This window comes from Necator americanus, chromosome II, assembly GCF_031761385.1.
Source record: "Necator americanus strain Aroian chromosome II, whole genome shotgun sequence".
NCBI classification, from domain to species: domain Eukaryota; kingdom Metazoa; phylum Nematoda; class Chromadorea; order Rhabditida; family Ancylostomatidae; genus Necator; species Necator americanus.
In genome coordinates, this window is record NC_087372.1 from 15,251,081 (window position 1) to 15,272,655 (window position 21,575).

Below are 21,575 nucleotides of genomic sequence, written 5' to 3' on the forward strand. Positions count from 1 at the left end.
GTCTTGCTGGTCTTCCACTGTTTGAGAACCTTGATTTTGACAAATGTTGCTGGTCTTCCACTGTTTGAGAACCTTGATTTCGACGGATAACGTATGCAGAACCTCGCCAAACAGTTAAGAAGTACTGGCTGAAGGTTCTTTAGATGTTCTGATATTATTTGTCGGTAAGATTTCTTAACAACATGTACAACTTCGCACGGAAGGACCTCTGGATGTCCATCTTCCGCCAGATGGTGAGGAGCCAAGTGGGCATGGCTGTCGAAGAGATGTGAGTAGAAGTTGTGAATGACTTTCTCAATCCTATTCTCGATGCTGTAAGTGTTCCCTTTGGGTTCCGGAGAGCAGTCATCCTCGTCTTGCGACTGGCGAAGTCTCGACGGCCATAGCTTTTCCCCGCCTCTGCAGCTTCAGCCAGCACTTCTGCTCTTCTCTCTTCAAGGTCTCCCTTTATCACCCGTCTGCAAAGCTTTGCGAGCTCGCGCGAGTTCTTCGTTGTCTGCGGCTCACGCCACTCCACGCTGGGATATCACCCAAAGAGTTTCGAGAGACAGGCGTCAATTGGTACTTTTGAAACTCTTAGCCTTCCTCGTGCAATCGTGATGATGTTCAACGAGCCGGTAGTAGTCCATGTCGATGTTGTCCACTGCAGAATCCTTCCAAAATCCGTCCAGAGTAGCGAAGAGATCCCAGTTAATGATAGTTCGGAGACTTTCTTCTCTGAACATGGCGACTTCGTCGGTAGTTGATAGGTAGACCAAACAATTACGACTGAAGACGTTTACGGGAATTGGTAAAAATATAGCTGCTTCGATCAGTTGAAAAAAGTTCGAAAAAAGGAACTTCTAATTAGAATGCAATGATCGCTGCGGCTGCCAACGATGCCGATCGAATCGTTCGTCAATGCGTAACGATCATGTCTTGTGCGCAAATAGTGCAATGATTACGGAGCAGTACCACTCCCAGAGGATGGAATTCTGTATGGATAATGAGTCGGATAATGAGCCAGCGGAACTAAAGAAGCAAAGATGTATGTGGAAAGTAGAGCGATCTTCGGAACAAGAACATTCTACTACTCAATCAGCTCTGTAATTGCAAGAAACAAAAGTGATATATAGCACTTTTCATCTAATTTTGATAATATTGTCTGAAAAGTAGTGTCTCGGCTTTTCTAAGTATGCCAATAACTGGTTCAACGTCCTCGTGCGAAAATTTCCTGTTTTCACACACTATTTTGCTGAATGCAGCCATGGCAGGCATTAGCATTTCTTGGCAGTTCCAGATCATCTCGCAGTATTTCTAGTTTGTACGATATACACATTCATTACAGTTTTTTTTGGCCAATCTTACTTATCTTATCATCTTCATGCTCACTCAAGATGTAGTTCTCACATACGTATGATGAACAAGAACTGTCCAATTTAGATAAAAGTGAGAAGGCAACGAGCAAATATCATCATATTATCATATAATGTCAATAATGTCAATATTATCATATAATATTATTATTATCAATATCAATATCATATTATCAATGTCAATTATCATATAAAATCATATTGCAAATATAAACTACAACTTTTCAGAATGTTTGCTAGCTGGTATGAAAACTCTGTTTTTTTCAACTTTTTTTAAAGGTGTGTTTTTAATGCGAACATAAGTGCGAACCTGCCGAGATAACTCAAGGCTCAGTGTGACTTTGGATGGATCGGGCGTTTTGTTTTTCCGGGTCCCAGTAGGGGTGCGAGGCGGCGATATTGCAGAGCCGATACCCGCAATCGCGAGTGCAACCTTCGGATTTACTCCAGGTGACGTAGAAGAGATAAGAGGATCATCTGAGGCAAAAGTGCTGAAAAAAAAACACTCGATTCCAACGAAAAAGAAATAGATAGTAGAGAAAACAAACTTCGTAGTGGTCGTTGTATTTACAAAAGGATCATGAATCTGGTCAGCGACATCAAGAACAATAGTTACTAGCGGCAAGTAGAGCGATGCAACTCGAGATCTAATACCCGGATCCGATAAACGACTATCAGCTTCGTGGGTCGATAAGAGGTTGAGAATGACGCTAATGGCACTGGAAAAGAACCATTTTATGTCAATTGGATCGTTAACTTCTTGAAAGCATCATTATGGAACTTTGAAAAAAAAATCTCAAAGTTTCAATGAAAAGGAGCTGAAATTGAATACCGAGCATGTAAAACAGGGCTGCTAGACGAATCAAGAACAGAAGAAAGATCAGCCAAAGCTAGACCGACGAGGTAATGACATCTTCGGAAATCGTACGTCAACTCTCCTGATCCTAAAGATCCCCAGGAATCCAAAGTCGTTGTTGTTGACCTGTACACTAGCATTTGATTCAAATAGGTACGACAAGCCAACATAAAGTAGCATAAAAAAAATTATTTAAAGGCGAGGACTATGGAGAAATATCAGTTTTTTTGGAGATGAATCTGAAACTCTCAAAAGGATTTTAAATAATACAAGAAACTACGAAGAAAAGGTCTGATCTGAAAAAAAAAACAAGAAAGAAACAACTATTAGTTGTGCGGGTGGCACCACACTTTCAATAAAAAGTCGAGGTAAAAAATAATCCCAAAAACCTAAAAATCACCTGATTCTACTATTCCTTGCGAGCAAGTACAGGAAATTCAAAAGCTCTATACCAATCACTTAGATGCGTTTACTTTTTTCAACGGATATAAACTTACGGAAATTTTTGGTACGCTTCTGAGTCGGGAGAAACAGAGCACTTCACACAAATGCGGAGGAAATTCGTTCAGTATTTATTTGCGTGTACCTGGACAGAAGAGTGAATGAGTAGCACTGACCTGCTAGTTATGCTAACACACTCCGGACTGGGAGCCTGCGGCTGCACTGACAAACTTCCAATTGACATCCCAAGAGATGAAGAAGAAGTGGATGTCGGAATGCTGAGTGGAGGACCAAAAGGAAGATTGAGAATAACAAAATGTTCATGCGAGCTAACAATCCGAATAAAGTCCAATTTCAGCAACATTAGTGTTGTTGCAGATGGCTCGCCAACGCAGCTGAAATAAAAATTGGTATGTAATTAGAAGCACTTGCCGAGGTACATACCCAATCCTGGCAGAAATGTCTCTGTTGAAGTCTCGAACAAGGCCCATCACATAGCTGCGATCCATGAGTGAGAATGCATCTCTAGAAACCAAATAATTCACTTAAAAAGAGGAAAATGGAAGAAATCCTATATAGAAAAAACAAACAAAATAAAGATTAGTTCCTATATGCGATGATTTCGAACTTCGCTGTCTCTTACAACCTTTCATGGATGTTTAAATAAAAAATATGAGAGTAACTGTCGCAAAATTATATTCATTACCAGCAAATCCCGAAACAGAAGAGCTCATGAAATGGATCCCAGTACGGTAGGATTACTAGTAAGCCTTTTTTGAATTCAACGGAGTTTCAAGCTTCGTGCAAGGTAGGGTGCTGAAGTGCCGTGAAAAGCAAAAGGTAAGCTCTAGTTAAAGGCATCGCCCCACGAATCTGAGGTGGTGCAGATTTCAGGTGGAGTATTCGTATACAGGATGAGAGACTACGGAGAAGGAGGTGATTCCGTCCATTTCTTGCTAATTGCCGTAAAAAGCGGCCCGGAAGATGCGGCGCCGCACAAGACTGGCGCGCTCCAATCGAACCTCTTGTACAAAATGGTGCGCCAAAACGAATGAAGCCGTATCTTCCGGACCGGTTTTTACGGCCATTAGGAAGAAATGGACGGAATCACCCCCCTCTCCGTAGTCTCCCATCCTGTATACGAATACTCCACCTGAAATCTGCACCACCTCAGATTCGTGGGCTGATGCCTTTAAGCGAAAGAAATTACTCTTTGTGAATAACAAAGGAACAGTAGGATCTTCCTCCGAACATTCAAAAAATGAACCATCCAAAGTTAACTGTGAAGATGACGCAATAAAAACTGTACTTCTTAAAAGGCATGAAATGGTTCTATTCGACTACAACATTGTTTTTGATATCAAACTGCTACAATAGAGAAATTTGCGCAATTTGCGTAAATTGTATGGGATGTGCAGAATTCATGTACGGAAAACTACGTAATGGCCGTTAGCTATGCGTGTTGCGAACACAGTGGTAAACAACTTGCTGAATTTTTCCAAACAACACCAACAGCCTCAATCACAGGACAATATACATAGAAGTGAAAAGTCACCTCACAAAAAACGCCCAACTATTTGCTATTGCCGTCGCCTGACGCGGATCTTTGACAAGACGTATTATCACTTCGGCGATCGTTGCTGCCGATAGTGAATCGAGAGCTCGAACGAAACGTTCGCTGAACCTGGACCTTCTCGTGAGGTATAACCGTCCAGTCATAGAGAGATATTCTGCCATCGACTTGATCTTAAACAAGCTTTTTTTGCTGTAACAACTGTAGGGAAACAAAGAGGGAAGAAAGAAAAAAAGAAAGAAAAAACATACCATAAGTTCGAAAAAGAACCAGGAATTGAGAAAGGCCATTTCTCTCGCACAACCACCGCTACGAACCCACAACTCAGCTAGTTCTTCATGCACAGCCTTATTTGATGTGCATGGAACAGCTTCACATGGGACACGTTGCTGATGAGAAGATGCTTTCTCTACGTCTTCTAAAAATTAAATCAGAGACACCTAAGAAAGAACGATCTGGAAGCAACAAACCAATAATGGTAAAAAGTTTCTGTGTTTCGGGCGATCCTGGTTTGTTTCTCTCCGCTGCCATTTCCTTGCAGAGCTGGGACCTTGCTTTAGATTCTAAACACAGCTCTCACTGAATCAAATCTTGCGCGTTAGAAGTGGAAAAGCATGGAATGGTTCTCAGACATGGATAGCCCCACCCGACATCACTTTAAACTATCGATTACTCCTGGCATTATGAGTATAAAGAAAAAAATATATAGGTGACAAGAAAATGAAGAGCAAGAAAAAAAAAGAAAAATGTGAAGAAAACTGAACTGCACACCTTTCATTGCAATTTTGAAGTAATGGACGTATGAAGTGAGAAGAGCACTTCGACCATGAATGTCCAGACATGAGTCTAGCAGCATGGTACAAATCTTCACCAACTGCCCCATTGTTTCGAAGCAAGCAGAAGAAAGAGCTTCTAAACACAGCTATCATTGTACTAGACAGTAACCTACTACCAGACTCCATGCAGTTTTGAAATCAACCATTCTTCTGAGGAAGCACAAACAAACCTAGCAAACAACGCCGGGATACAACGAGCTGTGCTATGCCTAGTTTTGGTCAAAATATTTGCTATAAACGCGTAAAGAAAAATGATGATGAAGACTAGAACGTTCACTTCAATTTGCTTTTATGCAGTACAATATATTTTTGCACTTTAAAAAGATGACAACGAACCTGAATATGGACGATTAGCAATAAGAGCAATTAATTTGTCCAACACATTGTATAAATAGGCTACCATAGGCTCTGGTCTCGCTTTTGTAACACCCTTAACAAAATGAATGGTTCATAAAAAGTTCGCACAAAAAAGAGAGGTTTAACAATAACGATAGATAACGAAAAAAAGAACAGAAGGAAAAAAAGAACGGATTTGTGACCATGATACAATAGCAGTATTCTATGCCCGTAGATAAACAATCGAATGGAAACAGAAATTAAGACAAGGACTAAGCAAAAAGAAGCACCTGTGCCGCTGATATTAATGCATTTTCGCTCACAGGTGGTTTCCGCCTGTCGGTAGAAGACAACGAATTCACACCGATGAAGAATCTCTCCAGATACTCGTCCTATGAAACCAAAACTAAGAAGAAACACCAGAAAGAAACCAATACAAGATATGTAGAAACATTAAATTTTATAAGACTTAATTTGTGATTAACCTGTGGATGAACTGTGCTGATGGCTATAATGCTTAGATTGAATACAGGTTTATGTCCATCGAGCCATCGTACATTTGGTAGTGCAACATCTGGAGAAAGGTATCCATAGCTTGATGGAAGACGGTCGAGACATATCGGTAAGTGGAAGTCTCCGGTCGACAGCCGACCATCGCGAAAGAGAGGCAACCACTAAAAATTCCATGTTATATAGGTGGATTTGAGCGAAAAACAGAGAATCTGCGTACACTAAATCCAATTGGATATTCTACTTCTTCATCCTTATTATTTGCCTTGCAGGAAATATGATAAAATGTAAATAATAGGTGGTGACCATCATCCAAGTCTACAGGAATGCGAAGTTTAATCTCATCCGCAATATGAGGTGTTCTAAAACAGCAAATCTTTGTTCACAAGCAAACAAACAAACACAGGAAAGACAAAGAGCCAGGAGGAAACGGAACGACCACTTATCTCAAACTCACTTATTATGATACACAACAGCCGTTCTTACTTCAGACGTCATCTCGCATCCTGCACTCCGTGCGAACATGACCGATAATGGTTGCTCATGGCCATTCATTAATTCTACCTTAATCGAAATGTTTCGAGCCGTCCCAGGTCGATTGGTGAGGTTAGCCGACTTCGGATAGATGTAGAGGAGGTTTCTAAATCAGCTCGTATAGAGAAGTAAACTTTACAATATAAGAGGAAAATCAGAAAAGCGGTTGAACAATAAGACTGTGGACGTGAGATTCCAGTTATTTCAGTTATGCCTGACCTTTTGTTCACAAGCAAAACTCATGCATATCGTACAGGGAATGTTTAGGCCTCCAATGAAGCGAAGAACAACCTTGATGAGTAAAGGGAAGGAAAATTAAATTAATTAAAAAACGAATACCATTCCCTTCAAAATTAAAGAGTAAAAGGCTCGGTTGCCAGACCTCCGTAATAAGTCTTCATTACAACACTTGTGCCTACAATTATCCATAACATAAAAATGTATGTTCGATGTGACTGTGCTCCTCCGTAGGTGAACATATCGTGCGTATTTCATGGTGAGATAGTTATTTATTTTAACCCCACAGACAGTTACGAAGGCTCAAATCAACAACTTGTTATTCAAAGAAGAAAGGAGGTGAGAAATTGGTTGCAAGAAGAGAACACAAAAAAAAGCTCACCGATAGCTTGTATTCGCCAAGTAGACGCTTTTAGCTGGGAATTCTTGAATATCTTTAGTCAACTCGTTCCCGGAGAAGGGGGCTACACGCAACATTTCCGGACTAAGGCGCATAAGTAATTCCTCACCAGTGCCACCTAAACTGTTGCATGACGAAATTGCTGATCCAACAATGTGGTCAAACTGATGAACTCCAAATGAAATTACCGGAGAGCTGTATTGACAAATCAGCGGTGAAAGTCTTAAGACGACTGAGCTTTCCACCAGGCCTTCGAGCGTCTGACAGGAGTTTGAGCAGATCATCGTCACTCAACCGATCGGCTTCCTGAAAAAAGTAGAAGCACAATATTAGATGCAATGAGTAAAGTAAAAGGGTAACACCAAGATAACCGATACGTAACTTATACGAACAAGATCGGCCAAATTTTACTGTGGAAAGAGTGTCAATTGAATAAAGACAAAAACCTGTTTAAAAAATGAGTTCAGATTGAGAGTAATAGGATGCAAGTTTGCTAGGTTGAGCTCCATGGATTTCCCTACTGAAGATACATCAGGAGTACTAGAATCCTCGCTTCCTTAAAATTTTTTCAGTTTCTCGCGAATGAAGGAACTGTGTATAATTATCTTTAAAAAAAACACCTCCAGTACTTCCACCAAGAAACTTGCGTCGTTGCAGAGGAGTACGCACGCGATTCAACACTGCAGCCGCTGAAGTTCCACTTCCCATTCTCCGAAATGTTGATGTCGAAGTGTTTGAGACGCGATCTGCGCTAACTATGCTGTCCGTTTCTCCAGATACACTGGCCAAAGGGGGAGCAACGTCGCCTAAAAGAGAATTTTACCATAAAATAAGATCAACTGCAAAAAGGAGCACCTGTAATTGTAGCAGAGGATGTAGTCGTCACAGTTGACATTGTCATGTCCGATCGTTCCAGTGAATTCGCACCCGTTAAAACCTTTTGCAGATCGACTACCATGAATCCTAGAGGCATCCGAAAGGCACCTCAATATGCAGTTTCTCTTTTTCTTTTCTCACTCTCGCCCATTAAATCTTCCACTTTTGCCGTAGGGAATGCTTTCGACAAACGTTCGTTTCGAGTTCTATCATTATATAATTTGTTGAGGCATTCCGTTTCGTCACGCTGAACTGCCGTACGTAGTCTAGCGAACTCCAATAAGCCAGTCCAATAGTTGATGTCGGTGAGGCAACCCTACCCATTTGGAAAGAGATCATTTCAACACCTTGCTGAACCGGCAAAGCGCCTTCACCTCCCGAGCTCGAGCATGTACGACCAACGTAAACGGTCACCGGAACCGACAGAATCAGGTGTTGAGGTTTAGTTTTTGTATTTAAAGATGAAGAATTGAAAGTTTGGCGGAGACGACGAAATTAGCGCAGAAATGCTGTATTCTCTCTCTTCCTCCTCCTGTGATTTATAAGCTAGCAAAGATTACTCGTTCAATCTGGATCAAAAAATACTTGACCCATGAAGACACACAATCATAATTCCACTCCACAAGAAGTTATCCATCATGGTTCAAAGAAACTATCGAGGAATCTCACTGCTACTGTTATATATAAGTTCTCGGAGCGAAACATACTGGGCTTATCAAACATCCCAAAAGACAACGCTTATCAAACATCGCAAAAAGACAACGCGCGAGCCGACTCTCGTACTGGCCGATCTACGATTCACCAGGTGCTCCTTGTAAGTACCGTGATCGAAATGTGGCAGCGGCATCCAAAATCAAAGCACATAGCCTTTCTGGGCTTCGAAACCGCTTTCAACTTTCCTCATTGGGGAAGTCCTTTCAACGTGCTTCGCGTCAATGGAGCACCAGGAAAGTTTGTTCGCTTACTTGATAACAAGGAACTTGAATCAGGGAACAACTGCTGCAATTCGAATAACGGGCGGATTGGAATGGCAACTGGCAGGACCCTTCTTGTTCAATTTCGCCATCGACAACATTATGCGAAGAACAGTGGATCAGTGTCCTACCGACGTCACCCTAGCACCATCAGGACATTCCTCGACCAATCTTGAGTACGCTGACGATATTGTGGTATTCGCGGAAAACAACAAGAAACTTCAACATGTTATCAACCTCGTATCGAAGCTAGCTTCAGCCTATGGATTATGGATGCGCCGTGATAAGTGCAAGAAGATATGGGTTCCCTCGAAACCTTCAACCGAAATCAGGGTAGAAGGGGAGCCGATCGAACTCCCAGATTAATCACACTACCTAGACTGTAATTGAAGAAAAGCGGCAGCTGTGAGTGCGAAATACAGCAAGATAAAGCCTGTTCTGCATTCAACAGCTTCGCTCGCGAAGTTAAGCGCGAGTCCACATGTTCTAGGATGCATTTGAGCAGCATTATCTACATTGATGGCGAAAATCGGCTGCATGGAAAGGACGACAGCCGCTTGGCTACTTTTGGCCTAGAGTATGCCACAATGAAAATCTTTATGCGGAATTCCATGTGGTACACCGAGGAATGACACAGGGAAAGTATCAACACTTGACACTGCCGTCGAAAGTGCTACAAAAAATCTTCTTCGCTTCTTCGGCCCCATTACAAGGAGAGCAGCAAAATCTCTTTTCAACGGATTCTCTAAAGATTCTCCCGGATTCAAGCTAGAATAGACGCCCTACCAGGAACAACAAGTTCTGGGCTGAAGTAGTGAAAGAGGACTTGAGGACGCAAGCCGTGGAAAGGCAGTTCAGGCGAGACGTAAGGTTTCGCAGGATATGGAATAACGACGAATGGATTGATTCTGTGCAAGCTCGAGTAGGTTGGGCAGAGCTATGCTCAAGGACGACACACCTCGACGAAGATGCGGGCATTCTCGTCATAACATCAGCCTGCCGATTAAGTCAAGTGAGTCAAGTCGCATCAATCCACGTAGGAAAAATCGCTTCTGCGATAAAACAAGGACGCTACCGCTGTGCTGGCATTAGTAACAAAAACATTTCAAGGGGAACAACTTTGCGATCGCATCTAGACCTCACTAAGCTGTTAGTTATTTTGTCGTGGGGCTGGCCAGAGAACTACGAAAGGATGTGAAAGGAGGATCCAGTAACGGCAGTACCTTACAAATTTCAGGAATATCTTGATGATTAAAGGTGAAGTAGTTTCGAAGAGCAATTCTTTAACATAACAAAAAACTCAAGGAAAATTGCCTGTTCTTACTTATTGTGAAGAACAGATCCATCCAACATGAATAAGTCCACCCCATTCTTCCCTTTGTCCAACAGAAATCCAAACATGGAAGGAAACACTTGGGTAGCAATTTTCAAAATGTTGTTGTATGAACGGTATCTCTTTCTTCTTAACTGGTGTGGGTGCACTAATCCTCAGATAAAAAGACAATAGACACCAGTGGAGTAGAGGGGAAAGTCTTTAGACATTTTCAGAGCGAGATTAAGGTAGAACAAAAGTTCCAAGAAAGCAACAGCATAATGTAGACTTGAATGGCAAGTAGTTTCCATGCAGAAGTTTAAAAAGTCCGTGATATTAGTATTAATTTATAGAGACAGAAACTAACTCACTCAGCCTTTCACAGTAATCGGCTGCTGCAGCAGACAACTTCTCTCGGGTTTTCTCATCTTTGGCTGCGCAAATAGTGTAAGGTTCTGACGCATCCACTATTTCACATGCTTGTAGCACTTTTTCGAGCTTAACAAGATTCACAAAAAAATAAGCTCAGGACAGAGTTACAAGAAGTGACATGAAGGTAGAAGAAGTAGAAGCATGTAAAAACCTATTTTACCTTTATAACCAAAAATAGATCACTCAGTGGGCATGAAAGGCTGAATGCCGCCTGATTACACCTGAAATTGCAGCAAAAGACATCTTAAAAAGTTGAAGGACTGTGAATAATTGAGCCATTTCTTAATTCGATAACGATGGCTGCCACTACTAGCTTAGAAGGCTCGAGGTCTCGGCTAGTAAAACTAATAGATGTAGCATTCAATGTGGATAACGGGAAAAAATCACCGTTGAGGAGGTTCGTCAAAAGAGCGCCTTCGCTCGACTAGCCGTCGTAAGTCATCAGGGTTTACGTCAAAGTAGAAGTTCTCAGTAACTTTGCGTCGTGCTTTGGCATCGTAAATGGCTATGGAACCAAAAACTGGCTCGAAGAATGGATCTAATGTAAGCTAAAAGAAATTTAGTTGATGAAGAGGCATATTTGCCATAGATTTTAACAGCACCACCTTTATGACTTTCACAATTAATTTGTGGCCAACTCTTTCCTCAGGAAACGGTGGGGCACTCCTTTTCTCTATAACTGCAGACTGAAACAAATCAGTAGAAAACAGTGACATTTTAGCTTCATTTGCATTATTTTTTTAAATTACTAACTTCAGGCTGAAGGGGCAGCAAGTTGACAAGGCTGGTGTGACGACCGGTCTGACGGCGCACATCGCTCAATTGATCAAGCTGGGAGAAACTCGACCGTTGAATCACCCCTGAAAGCAGAACATTTTTGTGCGGTAAAAGAAAATTTTCGTTCCTCGACGCATGAAACCATGAAAGTAGAAAATAAGGCAAATAGCTTTATTAGCTGCCTAGGAGAGATGCATGCTCTTTAACACACTCAGCTTTAAGCAATAACATGAAGCAAATAACAGTTGCGTTTCTCACACCATATCAAGTGATGTATTGAACCCTATGAACGACAAAGAAGAAGAAATTCACGATTTTCCTTTAAATTTGTAGGCAGAATGCACAAAACTCATGAAATATTCGGTAATACCTTAAGAAGATTTGTGTAAAACAAAAACGAGCGCTATCTACATGAGTCGTAGAGCATAATTGAGTATACTGAAGGAGAAAGGATATATCGAAAATCGTAAATGGGGAACGCATATACAATTTCGTGACATTTATTTACTTTACTGAAAGATTAAAAAGCTTAATGTCACGTTCACAAACGAAAGAATTCAATAATGAATATGTGTAACAGGTAGAAATAAACGTAGCCATATACAACTTAAACAAAAAAGTGGTGACCGTACCAGGAATCGTAGGATCAGGTTGACTTTGATGTAATCGAGATTCACGAGAATCTCCTTCTGCAGAGCCCATGGTGCCAGAAGAAGCCGTGGAAGCGTACGACTGCCTTTTCGAGTCCTGTAAAGTGATCGATGAAAAAAGAAGCCGATTGTGTTGCATTTCGAAATGATTCAGAGCATATAAACGAAATGGGGAACGACAAGGATGAATAACCGTCACTAGTCTCGAAGCAACGTATGCCTACAAAAGATTATACATCATGGTCAATTTTATTATTACTTTTTTAAAAGAAAACCTTTGGCATGGAGGGGAAAAAAATTCCTTTTCTGTCCAAAGAAGAGGACGTCAGGAACGACTAAACACACCCATCCCCACTGTGCATAATTCACATAAGCGTTTGCTCTACAAGAAATTGAAGAAACAACGGCATTCCCAAATGGATAGTTTTGTAACGTGAGCATCAAATTCTTTCGAAGAGTAGTACTAGGGGACGATGAATCTCGAATAATATTATCGAGGTCAACGGCAGAATTAAGGTCTAAACAAAAAAGGACTTCGAAAAGAAATCGATCCAGCAGACAATGTTCGAATTGAGAAAATTATGAAGGCCAGAAAAAATTCTAGCAAGTGGAAAAAGACGATACCTTTGGAAGTCCCCATGAAGACAGTGAAGGAAGTGGAATCTGATGACGTGGAGAAGCTACCTTAACAAGGGTACTACCCGAACTATGAAAGTGAAAGTTAAAGTTTCTGGCGTTAATCAATCCGCTTGGGCTGCGCCCCCACATTCACTTCAATTCAGAATCGTTTGGGGTTTACGAACGTGTAATTGACCTATACAATGACTTGCGGTGGCTACCCGATGTGTCAAGTCAGTGCTTTTATCCTCCCAGACAAGTCTGGTACCAATTTATCGACCTCGGAGGGATAAAAAGCTTGGTGAGCACTAGGGCGGATTCGAACCTCCGACCGATAGTGCAGGAAGCTTAACCTCTAACTGCTACACCACACCCACCCCCACCCGAACTATATAAGTCCATTTTTCTGCAAACATGTAAGGAAATAGAAAGAAAATATGTATATGCCGCAATCAGATTTGTCTCTGCAGACAAAAATCTGACTTGGTATCCATTATACAGGCTGCACTCATTCATAAAAACAATTCTGAAATGAAGCCAAACGTGAAGTGAAAGAGATAGATAAGCGTATACTTTATCCTTTAGCCTCTTATGAATAAATATAGTGACAAAATCAAAAATTTGGGTCCCATATAAGTCAAATTCGAATGTCTCAGATGAGATAGCTGGACGAAGACCGTAGTACTACATCAACTGAGCACGGACGCTGAGACGAGCAGAACATCAGCCGATGATCGCACGGGTGCAATCTTCAAATTCCACATCTTAGCAAACAATAATTTTATACTACTGAAGGTTGCATAATCAATTATGAATATGGGTGGCGCTTCAATTTTCAAGACCGACTCCCCCTGACAAGTTTTTAGGAAGAACGGAACACAAAACTTCGAGTAACTCCCTTGCAGTGATTTTGAAACTGTGAAATGAAATTTTCTGCTTTTGAAACTATCCAATATTTCCATTTAAAAAGTGAGAATGCAATATAACTATCAAATAGCAGTTCTGAGGAACGAGGACCAAACCACGGGTTTAAAAGAAATTGTGGACGATGAAAGTAACTGGCAGACAAAGACTGGTAACATCAAAGGATAAACCGAAAAAAGAAGAGGTTTAGACTTTAACACAAACCTGATCGCCAACAACACTGACACTTCTAGCAATTCGTTCTGCTCGACCAGCGTCAGTCTCAAAAATTGGGCGTGTGGTTGAACGGACTATGATAGGCCTTTCGATTAACATTCGAACATAGGCATCAGCTGAACCATACTGCTGGTACCTTAAAGGGGTGAAGGGCATCACTATGACAACAAAAAACAAAAGAAAACGAAAGGTAGATTCCATTCAAAGCAGCTGACTAAAACCGTCAGTACTCCAGTTGAAATTATACAGCTATCAAGATAAGACGAACAAAAAATGTAACATGCAAACGGCGAGAGATGATACGACGCGGAATACAGATTAGCAATGAGAAAAGGATATCAACAACAACGAACGAAGAGCACTGAGATAATTATGAGAGAAGACAGTACCTTCTTTGCACTAATGAGAATTGGTCAGAAAATGAGGAAATGATGTCCCGAACGAACGGCTCTATTTTCAAACTGAAATATTACAAGATGATGTATGAAGAGGTATTTGGCGCTAAATACGACAAGAAAGACGCAAAAAAGATGTTCCTTGAACCTACTCCTTTGTTTCTGTGGGTACCGGTGGGTCGACTGTTGCCCACTCCCGAGGAACGATCCGCACCTCTACATCATCCGCAGGAAACTCGCTCACCCTATGAAATATCGACTAATGGGATTTCGATTTGTCAAGCAAAGGCACTAGTACAAAGTTTACGCAGACGCGATTAAACGCATGCATCTGACAAGTATCCAAAAACGATCAAAACCAAAGGCAGCAGATACATTAATCAAAAACTAACTTCCTAGGACTTGCTGTTGTTGAAGAGATGTCATACAGTGCCGATGTTCGTCGTTGGGCAAGAGCTTCCTCGATGTCGCACGGATCAGCAACATCAAGAAGACTTAGCTGAAACACAGATAAATAAAAAGAAACCTAAAATACAAAGACAACGCACCTATTCGAAAAAACTACAATTCTCGTAGATGCAGAAAATTGAGAGAGGTAGAAGTGTTATTGACGTTCATCCAACCAAATCAAAGACAGGTAGTCTAGCGGTTAGAGGTTCCGCTTCCTGCACGACCACGACCGATCGGAGGTTCGAACCAGCCCTAGTGTTCAGCAAGCCATTCACCCCCCCCCCCCCCATTAAGCACTGACTTGACACATCGGCTAGCCACCGCAAATCATTGTATAGGCCACTTACACGTTCGCAAACCTCAAACGATTCTGAATTAAAGTGAACGGGCGGGTGCAACCCCAGCGGATTGATTAACCCCAGACAGTCTATCCTTCCCTTCCTTTCTTGGTCAGGCATAGCGCAAGAGCTTGGGCTGCTAATGCACGGTCGATGGATCAAAACCGCTTTACGGCAAACTGGGTCTTCCATTCCTCCGAGGTTTATAAATTGGTGCCAGACTTGTTTGTGGGATAAAAGCGCTGACTTGATACATCAGCTGATTTCAAAAATCATTGTATATGCTGCGCATGCGTTCTCAATCCGAACTAAGGCGTATAGATGCAATAGTCGGACCCCCTTCACCTATGAACGGTTCGGGAAGGGACTTCCTTCACTTTAAAACGGTTGGTGAAATTACCCCCTTCACTTTTGAACGGTTAGCGAATTACTCCCTTCACTTGAGCTGCACCCCATGGGGTAAACCCCCTTCACCTGGGGAGGGTCCGGCTTCTCTCTATCGCACCTATGCTGAGGCGATCGTGTAGGCAAATCCATAATTCCACATGGATTGGTCAACGCTGTGCACTTCATTCTTTAAAATTCTTTCTTAACGGGAGGATCTCGGCCAGAAAGACTTGGAGAATTTCGCTTCCACCACTGCTGTACAAACCAATATATTTTTATTTTTATAATACCAGAAAAAAACCACATCAGACTCAATTTCTCAGAATGAGACCAGGAAAAAATCCAACGACAGCTACTTGCGAAACGAAGGCACTGCTTTCTTGTGGAAGCAATACGTCCTTCTGCCCCTTAATTTGACTTTTTGTTGTTCACTTGAAGACTTTCCTTGTACCAGATCCGCGATCATCTGCTATTCATTGCAAATCGTGGAGAAAGAAAGTATGTATGCAGCAAATGTCCCATTTCTAGGTACCAAGTCTCACCATCGTATCCACCAACAACGAAAGATACGAGGGTGAGTGCATGAATGACGTGCAATTAGCAATCACATTTTCATGTAATGCGTGGAAATGAGAAGTCTGACCGTTTGAGATGTCGAATTGTCGGGAAGGGTCATGTCAAATGACGCAGGATGCAACATCATCAAACTGCCCGTCATCACATGTTTTCGAACATCTGCTGCCGTCATCCTGCAAGGGTATAAGGGTGTTGAGAACAACTACCAAAACTCTACGTTAAATCATAAATCATTATTATATCATGACTACTTTAAATCACCCATGGGGAAAAATAGTATACGGCATTCATCAGTCCCAGATTTTTCATGGAGTAAGAAAACCTGTCCCTACCAGTGCACTACTAGTATGTTGTTTTCAAAACCAGTAAATTCTGTTCTAAGCAGTAGCTGCGCTGAAATACTACTTTACAGAACTAAAAGCTACACTAGAAATTAAGTAATGGATAATACGGAGAAAAGGCAACACGAATTACTATTTAGTTAACTTGATTTAGTAACACCTCTGCTAACATGCACATCAAATATAATTGTGTACAAATTCTACTAATATTTTTGATTCTGACATCTCCAAACAAAACCAAACCTGTAATTGACATACACCGATATTATTAATGGAGGATTACGTAGACTACTAAGACAACAATGCATATTACAAACAACAACAGTCTACGTTCACTTGACGGGATCTAAGTAAATGTCTGTTATCACTGTATGCCTGTCTATGCATGCTTCAGTGACAGGATCTTGTGAACAATTGAGAGCGGGTCCTACTTTTCAGTTAGACTCATTGATTACTTCATAGTTTCTTATCGAACATAATTTGCATAGTTCCAGCAAAGTTTTTTTACAATTTCAGTTTCTTAATCACACACTGTTCTTCAATCACATGTATTCACAATGACTGTCTGTCACTGTGTTCCACCTTTCAGGGAGGGTTGCAATTCGCATGTCGGCCACTTATCGTCAGCTTAAAGTCCTGTGTTGGGATACGGTCCTCTATCCACCCTATTTCCCAAACTTCGCTCCATTAGGCTGTCCGCAAAATTCAGAGCTGCGTGGGCGCGCAGTTCAGCGGCTCTGCAGTTTTGGTGGTTACTGAGCGCACTGTTGTGAATAGTCAATAACCATCAAAACCGCTGAGCCGCGCGGCTCTGAACTCTGCGAGCAGCCTTAGAACACCGCTGGTTTTGGGCTCTTGAGCAAAAATTGTACAACTCTTTCACTGACCTCGAGTCCGCTATTCAGCTGTTCTTTCATTTGTTTGTTCCCAGCCCTCCGCCTTCCGGCCCAGCAAATTGTAACCCTTCCACAAAGATGGAACAATATGATACAAACCGATGGTGAGCAAACCGACGGATGATCATCAATGTGTAATTTGAAAAAGTGAAATCGTAAAGGGTAAGCGCGTGTAAAAAATAAGTAGCCTAATTGCCATAATTGCATTATAAGAAGGATACCACCCTCAGTGTTTTCTTCTTGTCAAAAATGGAAGAAAGATTTGGGAAAAAAACTACATTATCTAAGTGAAGCTGGAGATTTCTCCAACTTCATTTTCTTAACAGCATTCGTTGGGAAAATATTCTTAAGATTATTCAGTTCTTGAATGAAACGCTTTTACTCCTCTCGTAATTCTTTTATTCTTCCAATGAAATTCATTTCTCACACCAATTTTTTTGAAACTTATCTTTGTAACCTCTCTCTTCGCCCTTCTATTCCATCTACGACGCCTGGACACCAATTAAGTCCCAGATAAGATGGAGTGCGTTGATTACTTGAGCCGTCCCTGCTGTGCCTATTCGAAACGGCAACAATAAGTGCAGCTGCACAATGTTTTAGCTATGCTTGAAAGGATTTGAGTGATGACTTCAAAGCTAGATAACATCAAAAAGTGCTCTTTGAGGAATAATTTGCATAATAAAACTGCAAACCTTTTTGTGTGAGTAATCTACTGTTGCAAAGCATTCTGAAAAGAAGGAAAAATGGAGCATTTTTATCCATCAAGCGAAAATTTACATACCTATTTATTATGCATCTAGCACTTAATCTATTAAATTTCATCAAACAAATGATAATGATGTTGTTCGGTTTTAATTTTCAGACGTTTCTGAAGTCGAGTCTTTATACGTCTGCTGTCAGAGAAAGATCTGCTGGAAAATCAACGAAAACTAAACTAGGCAAACTCACTTATTCCGCTTCCCAGCGAAAGCTCGCTGACTAGAGGTCGAGACGAGTGATGTCATTTCAGAATCATAGAAGTGTAGACACCCACTGTCACGTCCGCATCTGAAGATCTGGTACCTCTAGAAAGAAGTTCAGGACGAAAATTTGATATTAGTGGCAAAGCCACACCGAAATTTCTTTCAGAAACAAAGAAGGCTTAGACTTAAGCCTCGCTGACACGACCAGAGCATTTCTTTCAATCAAAGTAAATGCCGATGAAAATACCGTGAAAAGTGTAGTAGAGCAAATAAAAGTCAATGTACAACCGAGGCATGAGGGTATCACGCAAAAAAAAGGTCGCGTAAGCTAATAGCGTGTGAGATAAGGTTCTCAGATTTGCAGCAAAGGTAGTTAGCATCAAAATTCGTGAGTAAACATGCTACGAGGGCGAATGACAATCAAAAGCTTACGATAGAAGAAGAATGAAATAGAAATTCTGAAGATAGATAGAAACCATTTGGTATGTGATGCTAATAACGTCGAAAAAAAAACTGAAAAATCGATTAGCACCCGAGCGTTGGTGGCCCATTGAGGTAACAACCAGTCTTTACACAGACCGCCAGAAAACAGCTGGTGAATGGATGCGATAGCCGCTAGTTGTTTCTAGTACGAGCGCTGAAGTGGAGAAGAAATCTCTGCAGGCGAAATCTCTGCCCCAACGGAGCATAAGCGTAGTTTGGACGGAATCGAAAGAAAAAATCCTTTAAAAAAGCCAAAACTGAGTAGCTTAACTTTAACGACATCCATCATACAAAAGATTTCAGTGTTAGACATAGCAACACTGTTTATTGCTTAGCCACTATAGGATCTATGGCAAGAACGCACTACATGACACATTCCGCACGACAAATCCTAGAAATCATTACTCATTTTCACTAGTAGAAATAGTGTTACTGAGGTTCGCAATGTATAAACAGCATCAAAGCGCCGCTGTTCCAACGTATCGATACCTAAAATTTGCCCTTGAAGCTAGCGCACTGCAAAGTGCGAACTCGCCGTCTCCTCCACCGGATGGCACTTATCGAACATTCCTCTTTCATGAAATTTTCGAGCAACTACCAGTTCTGCCATCCTACTACACCAAATACATGAAATCTGGAACATCACTGATGTTAGACTGTGCGGATAGAGGTAAAACCCAGAAGCGGTAGGATTTTCTCATTAGCATTTGAAAAGCAAAAAAACCTACACAACAGCAATAATAAATGCAAAACCGTGAGAATAAAACAAGAATTGTGAGAATAGTGGAAGACTGGGCTGTGATGACGTTAAGTGAAGTTTATTGGTAACTAAAGCATTCTCAAACTTTCCTTGTAATAAAGTTAGGTATCTCTGGAGGAAGTTGTTCTCTTGCATGCTAATGCTTAAAGTTAACATAAGCGTAAAATGACTTCATTGCAGAAGCTTTCCATAACTAAAAGAATTACTGTTCGCTCAAGCGAATTAGCTATTTGAAATGAATGCTGAGAAAGAATTATTGCAAGCGTAATTTGAAGAACTCTAGGGAAAAAGTAGGCACAAAAACCTGAATAAAGACTGGATAGAAAGATTCTGAAAACCATGAGAGCGATTTCTCGCTTCTAATTTTTCCACTGCAGAATATCGACCGAATGCGAAGAGAAGATTACAAAACAAGATAAAAAAAAAGTCTGTAATCGGTACCTATAACTGCGTAAAAGTATGAACTATACCAACAAAATCTTGGAACATTTTGGAATAACCAAAGTAAGTGTAAACGTGATATTAGCAATCAACACAAATCGAAGTGATGTGTGAGAGATTTTCACAGCTCTGGCGATGAATCACGAAATTATTCCACAAATGACAGCAGCAACATGGAACATAAACATCCAAGCGATATTACGAAGCAAATTCCGTTTAAATTTCGCAACACCCCAAAAAATTAAAGTGGATCTACGATAGAATGGGATGCAGATTACTTGCTTTAGAAAAACGGAGCTGAATAACAGTGGAAGTCCAGATAATTGAAATAGTTGAGTATCACTTAGATGAAGAAAAAAAACTTTGGCTTTTATTGTCTGGAAGGGAACTGACTTATTTCATTTATTACTGAGAAGTTGTCAGGAAAAGTCACAGTTTAAAAAAGTGTTCTGGAGAGGATGACGATCGACACACGAAGAAATGATTAGAAACACATTAGGTTCACAATAAAATGTAAAACTACACATGGATGAGCTGTTTTGTGTCGATGAAACAGAAATTTCAAAAGAAAAAAGAATAAGGAATTCGTGGTAATAAGAAAATGAAAGAGGAATGGATTGTGACTTACTCCAAGGAAAAACATCAAACATACGGAAGAGAAATGGTATCCTGTGAGAATAGATGAAGATAAGACGAGTAAGGAGAACAGCTTAGGAATAACTAAGTAACAAAAGGAACGTTTCAAAAGGGAGAAGAAAAGAACACAGGAGCAATGACGTAGAGAAGTGCAAAATGCTCCAAATTCCCGTGTTTATGCGTCCCGAATAACTGGTGCAAAACCTTAAGTCCTAAGCGAGCTGGTATTCAGCCATATGCGAAAACGTGAAGTATAAACAACGAAATTCTCCAGATGTGACGTGATTTTGAAAGGAGTCGCGCTGCGGCCAAAAGCAGAAGCGGCGCGAAAATTAATGATTGCAGCGCCGCTGCTGCTCGACCGCTACCGCGACCAGCTCATCGGTCCCCGGTCGAGGTCGGAGTAATGAGGAGCACCTGCCCATAATAGGCGAGGATCACCGCCCGCGTACACTTCAAGCGACGGAAGTCCTGAGGAAAAAACTTCGGGAACTCTTGGGGTTCAGATGTGCCTGCCGTTAGTTGGTAATTGAAATACTTGTCTTTCTTCCGTATGTACTAGTTATGAAACGTCCTTGTTGATGAGATAACCGTGAGAGTGTCAATAGAGAATGGCCTCCTTTCGGTTTGCCAAGCAACTCGATACGAGAGTGAGGGTGTCTAACTCAGCCCTGATGAATTTACATTTATCTCCGTCCGGTAGCGTCTTCATGCAACGGCTAATTGATTTAGGGGGCTTATTCACACTTCCGCTTCTCTATTTACATCTCTGAAGCTGGTTTAGCCGTAAGTATAAGTTCAATAAAGGTTAATCACGCGAGGTTTGGGAAAGCAATTCATCTTTAATTTCCTCTAGGACCTTTTTTCGCTACGTAATTCAAGATCGAGTGTTTTTTTTTGTGGTCATGTGACTACTAGACCAGTGGGCGTCTATTTCTAATTCATATTCATCTCGCAGAATTGTATAATATTTTCGAGTATCGTCTGCTTAACACCACCCGCTTTCCTTCTCATCTGAATGAGTCGGTATATTATAAATCGAAGAATGCGGTC

The 21,575-nt window shown here is 41.1% G+C and overlaps 1 protein-coding gene across 4 annotated transcripts in view; it reads right to left on the reverse strand.

The window, feature by feature from the left end:
- RB195_017930 (uncharacterized protein) overlaps positions 1 to 18,244 on the reverse strand; it is a gene marked incomplete at both ends in the record, with an annotated part of 36,883 nt that extends 18,639 nt beyond the window's left edge. For 2 of the 4 annotated variants that reach the window (XM_064185134.1, XM_064185133.1), the window contains 32 exons: positions 1,666 to 1,846; positions 1,904 to 2,074; positions 2,188 to 2,337; positions 2,829 to 3,047; positions 3,097 to 3,177; positions 4,208 to 4,398; positions 4,477 to 4,643; positions 4,696 to 4,788; positions 4,997 to 5,137; positions 5,398 to 5,491; positions 5,688 to 5,789; positions 5,883 to 6,071; positions 6,128 to 6,269; positions 6,365 to 6,547; positions 7,061 to 7,196; positions 7,267 to 7,384; positions 7,525 to 7,634; positions 7,699 to 7,884; positions 7,934 to 8,062; positions 10,612 to 10,738; positions 10,833 to 10,893; positions 11,060 to 11,220; positions 11,278 to 11,358; positions 11,426 to 11,532; positions 12,082 to 12,196; positions 12,724 to 12,783; positions 13,846 to 13,993; positions 14,247 to 14,318; positions 14,405 to 14,497; positions 14,645 to 14,751; positions 16,071 to 16,176; positions 18,189 to 18,244. In XM_064185134.1, the coding sequence (XP_064041014.1) occupies positions 1,666 to 1,846; positions 1,904 to 2,074; positions 2,188 to 2,337; positions 2,829 to 3,047; positions 3,097 to 3,177; positions 4,208 to 4,398; positions 4,477 to 4,643; positions 4,696 to 4,788; positions 4,997 to 5,137; positions 5,398 to 5,491; positions 5,688 to 5,789; positions 5,883 to 6,071; positions 6,128 to 6,269; positions 6,365 to 6,547; positions 7,061 to 7,196; positions 7,267 to 7,384; positions 7,525 to 7,634; positions 7,699 to 7,884; positions 7,934 to 8,062; positions 10,612 to 10,738; positions 10,833 to 10,893; positions 11,060 to 11,220; positions 11,278 to 11,358; positions 11,426 to 11,532; positions 12,082 to 12,196; positions 12,724 to 12,783; positions 13,846 to 13,993; positions 14,247 to 14,318; positions 14,405 to 14,497; positions 14,645 to 14,751; positions 16,071 to 16,176; positions 18,189 to 18,244 (4,077 nt within the window). The remainder of the gene's footprint in view (positions 1 to 1,665; positions 1,847 to 1,903; positions 2,075 to 2,187; positions 2,338 to 2,828; positions 3,048 to 3,096; positions 3,178 to 4,207; positions 4,399 to 4,476; positions 4,644 to 4,695; positions 4,789 to 4,996; positions 5,138 to 5,397; positions 5,492 to 5,687; positions 5,790 to 5,882; positions 6,072 to 6,127; positions 6,270 to 6,364; positions 6,548 to 7,060; positions 7,197 to 7,266; positions 7,385 to 7,524; positions 7,635 to 7,698; positions 7,885 to 7,933; positions 8,063 to 10,611; positions 10,739 to 10,832; positions 10,894 to 11,059; positions 11,221 to 11,277; positions 11,359 to 11,425; positions 11,533 to 12,081; positions 12,197 to 12,723; positions 12,784 to 13,845; positions 13,994 to 14,246; positions 14,319 to 14,404; positions 14,498 to 14,644; positions 14,752 to 16,070; positions 16,177 to 18,188) is intronic. The other 2 variants (XM_064185136.1, XM_064185135.1) reach the window with 1 other exon arrangement.
- Positions 18,245 to 21,575: the final 3,331 nt, after the last annotated feature.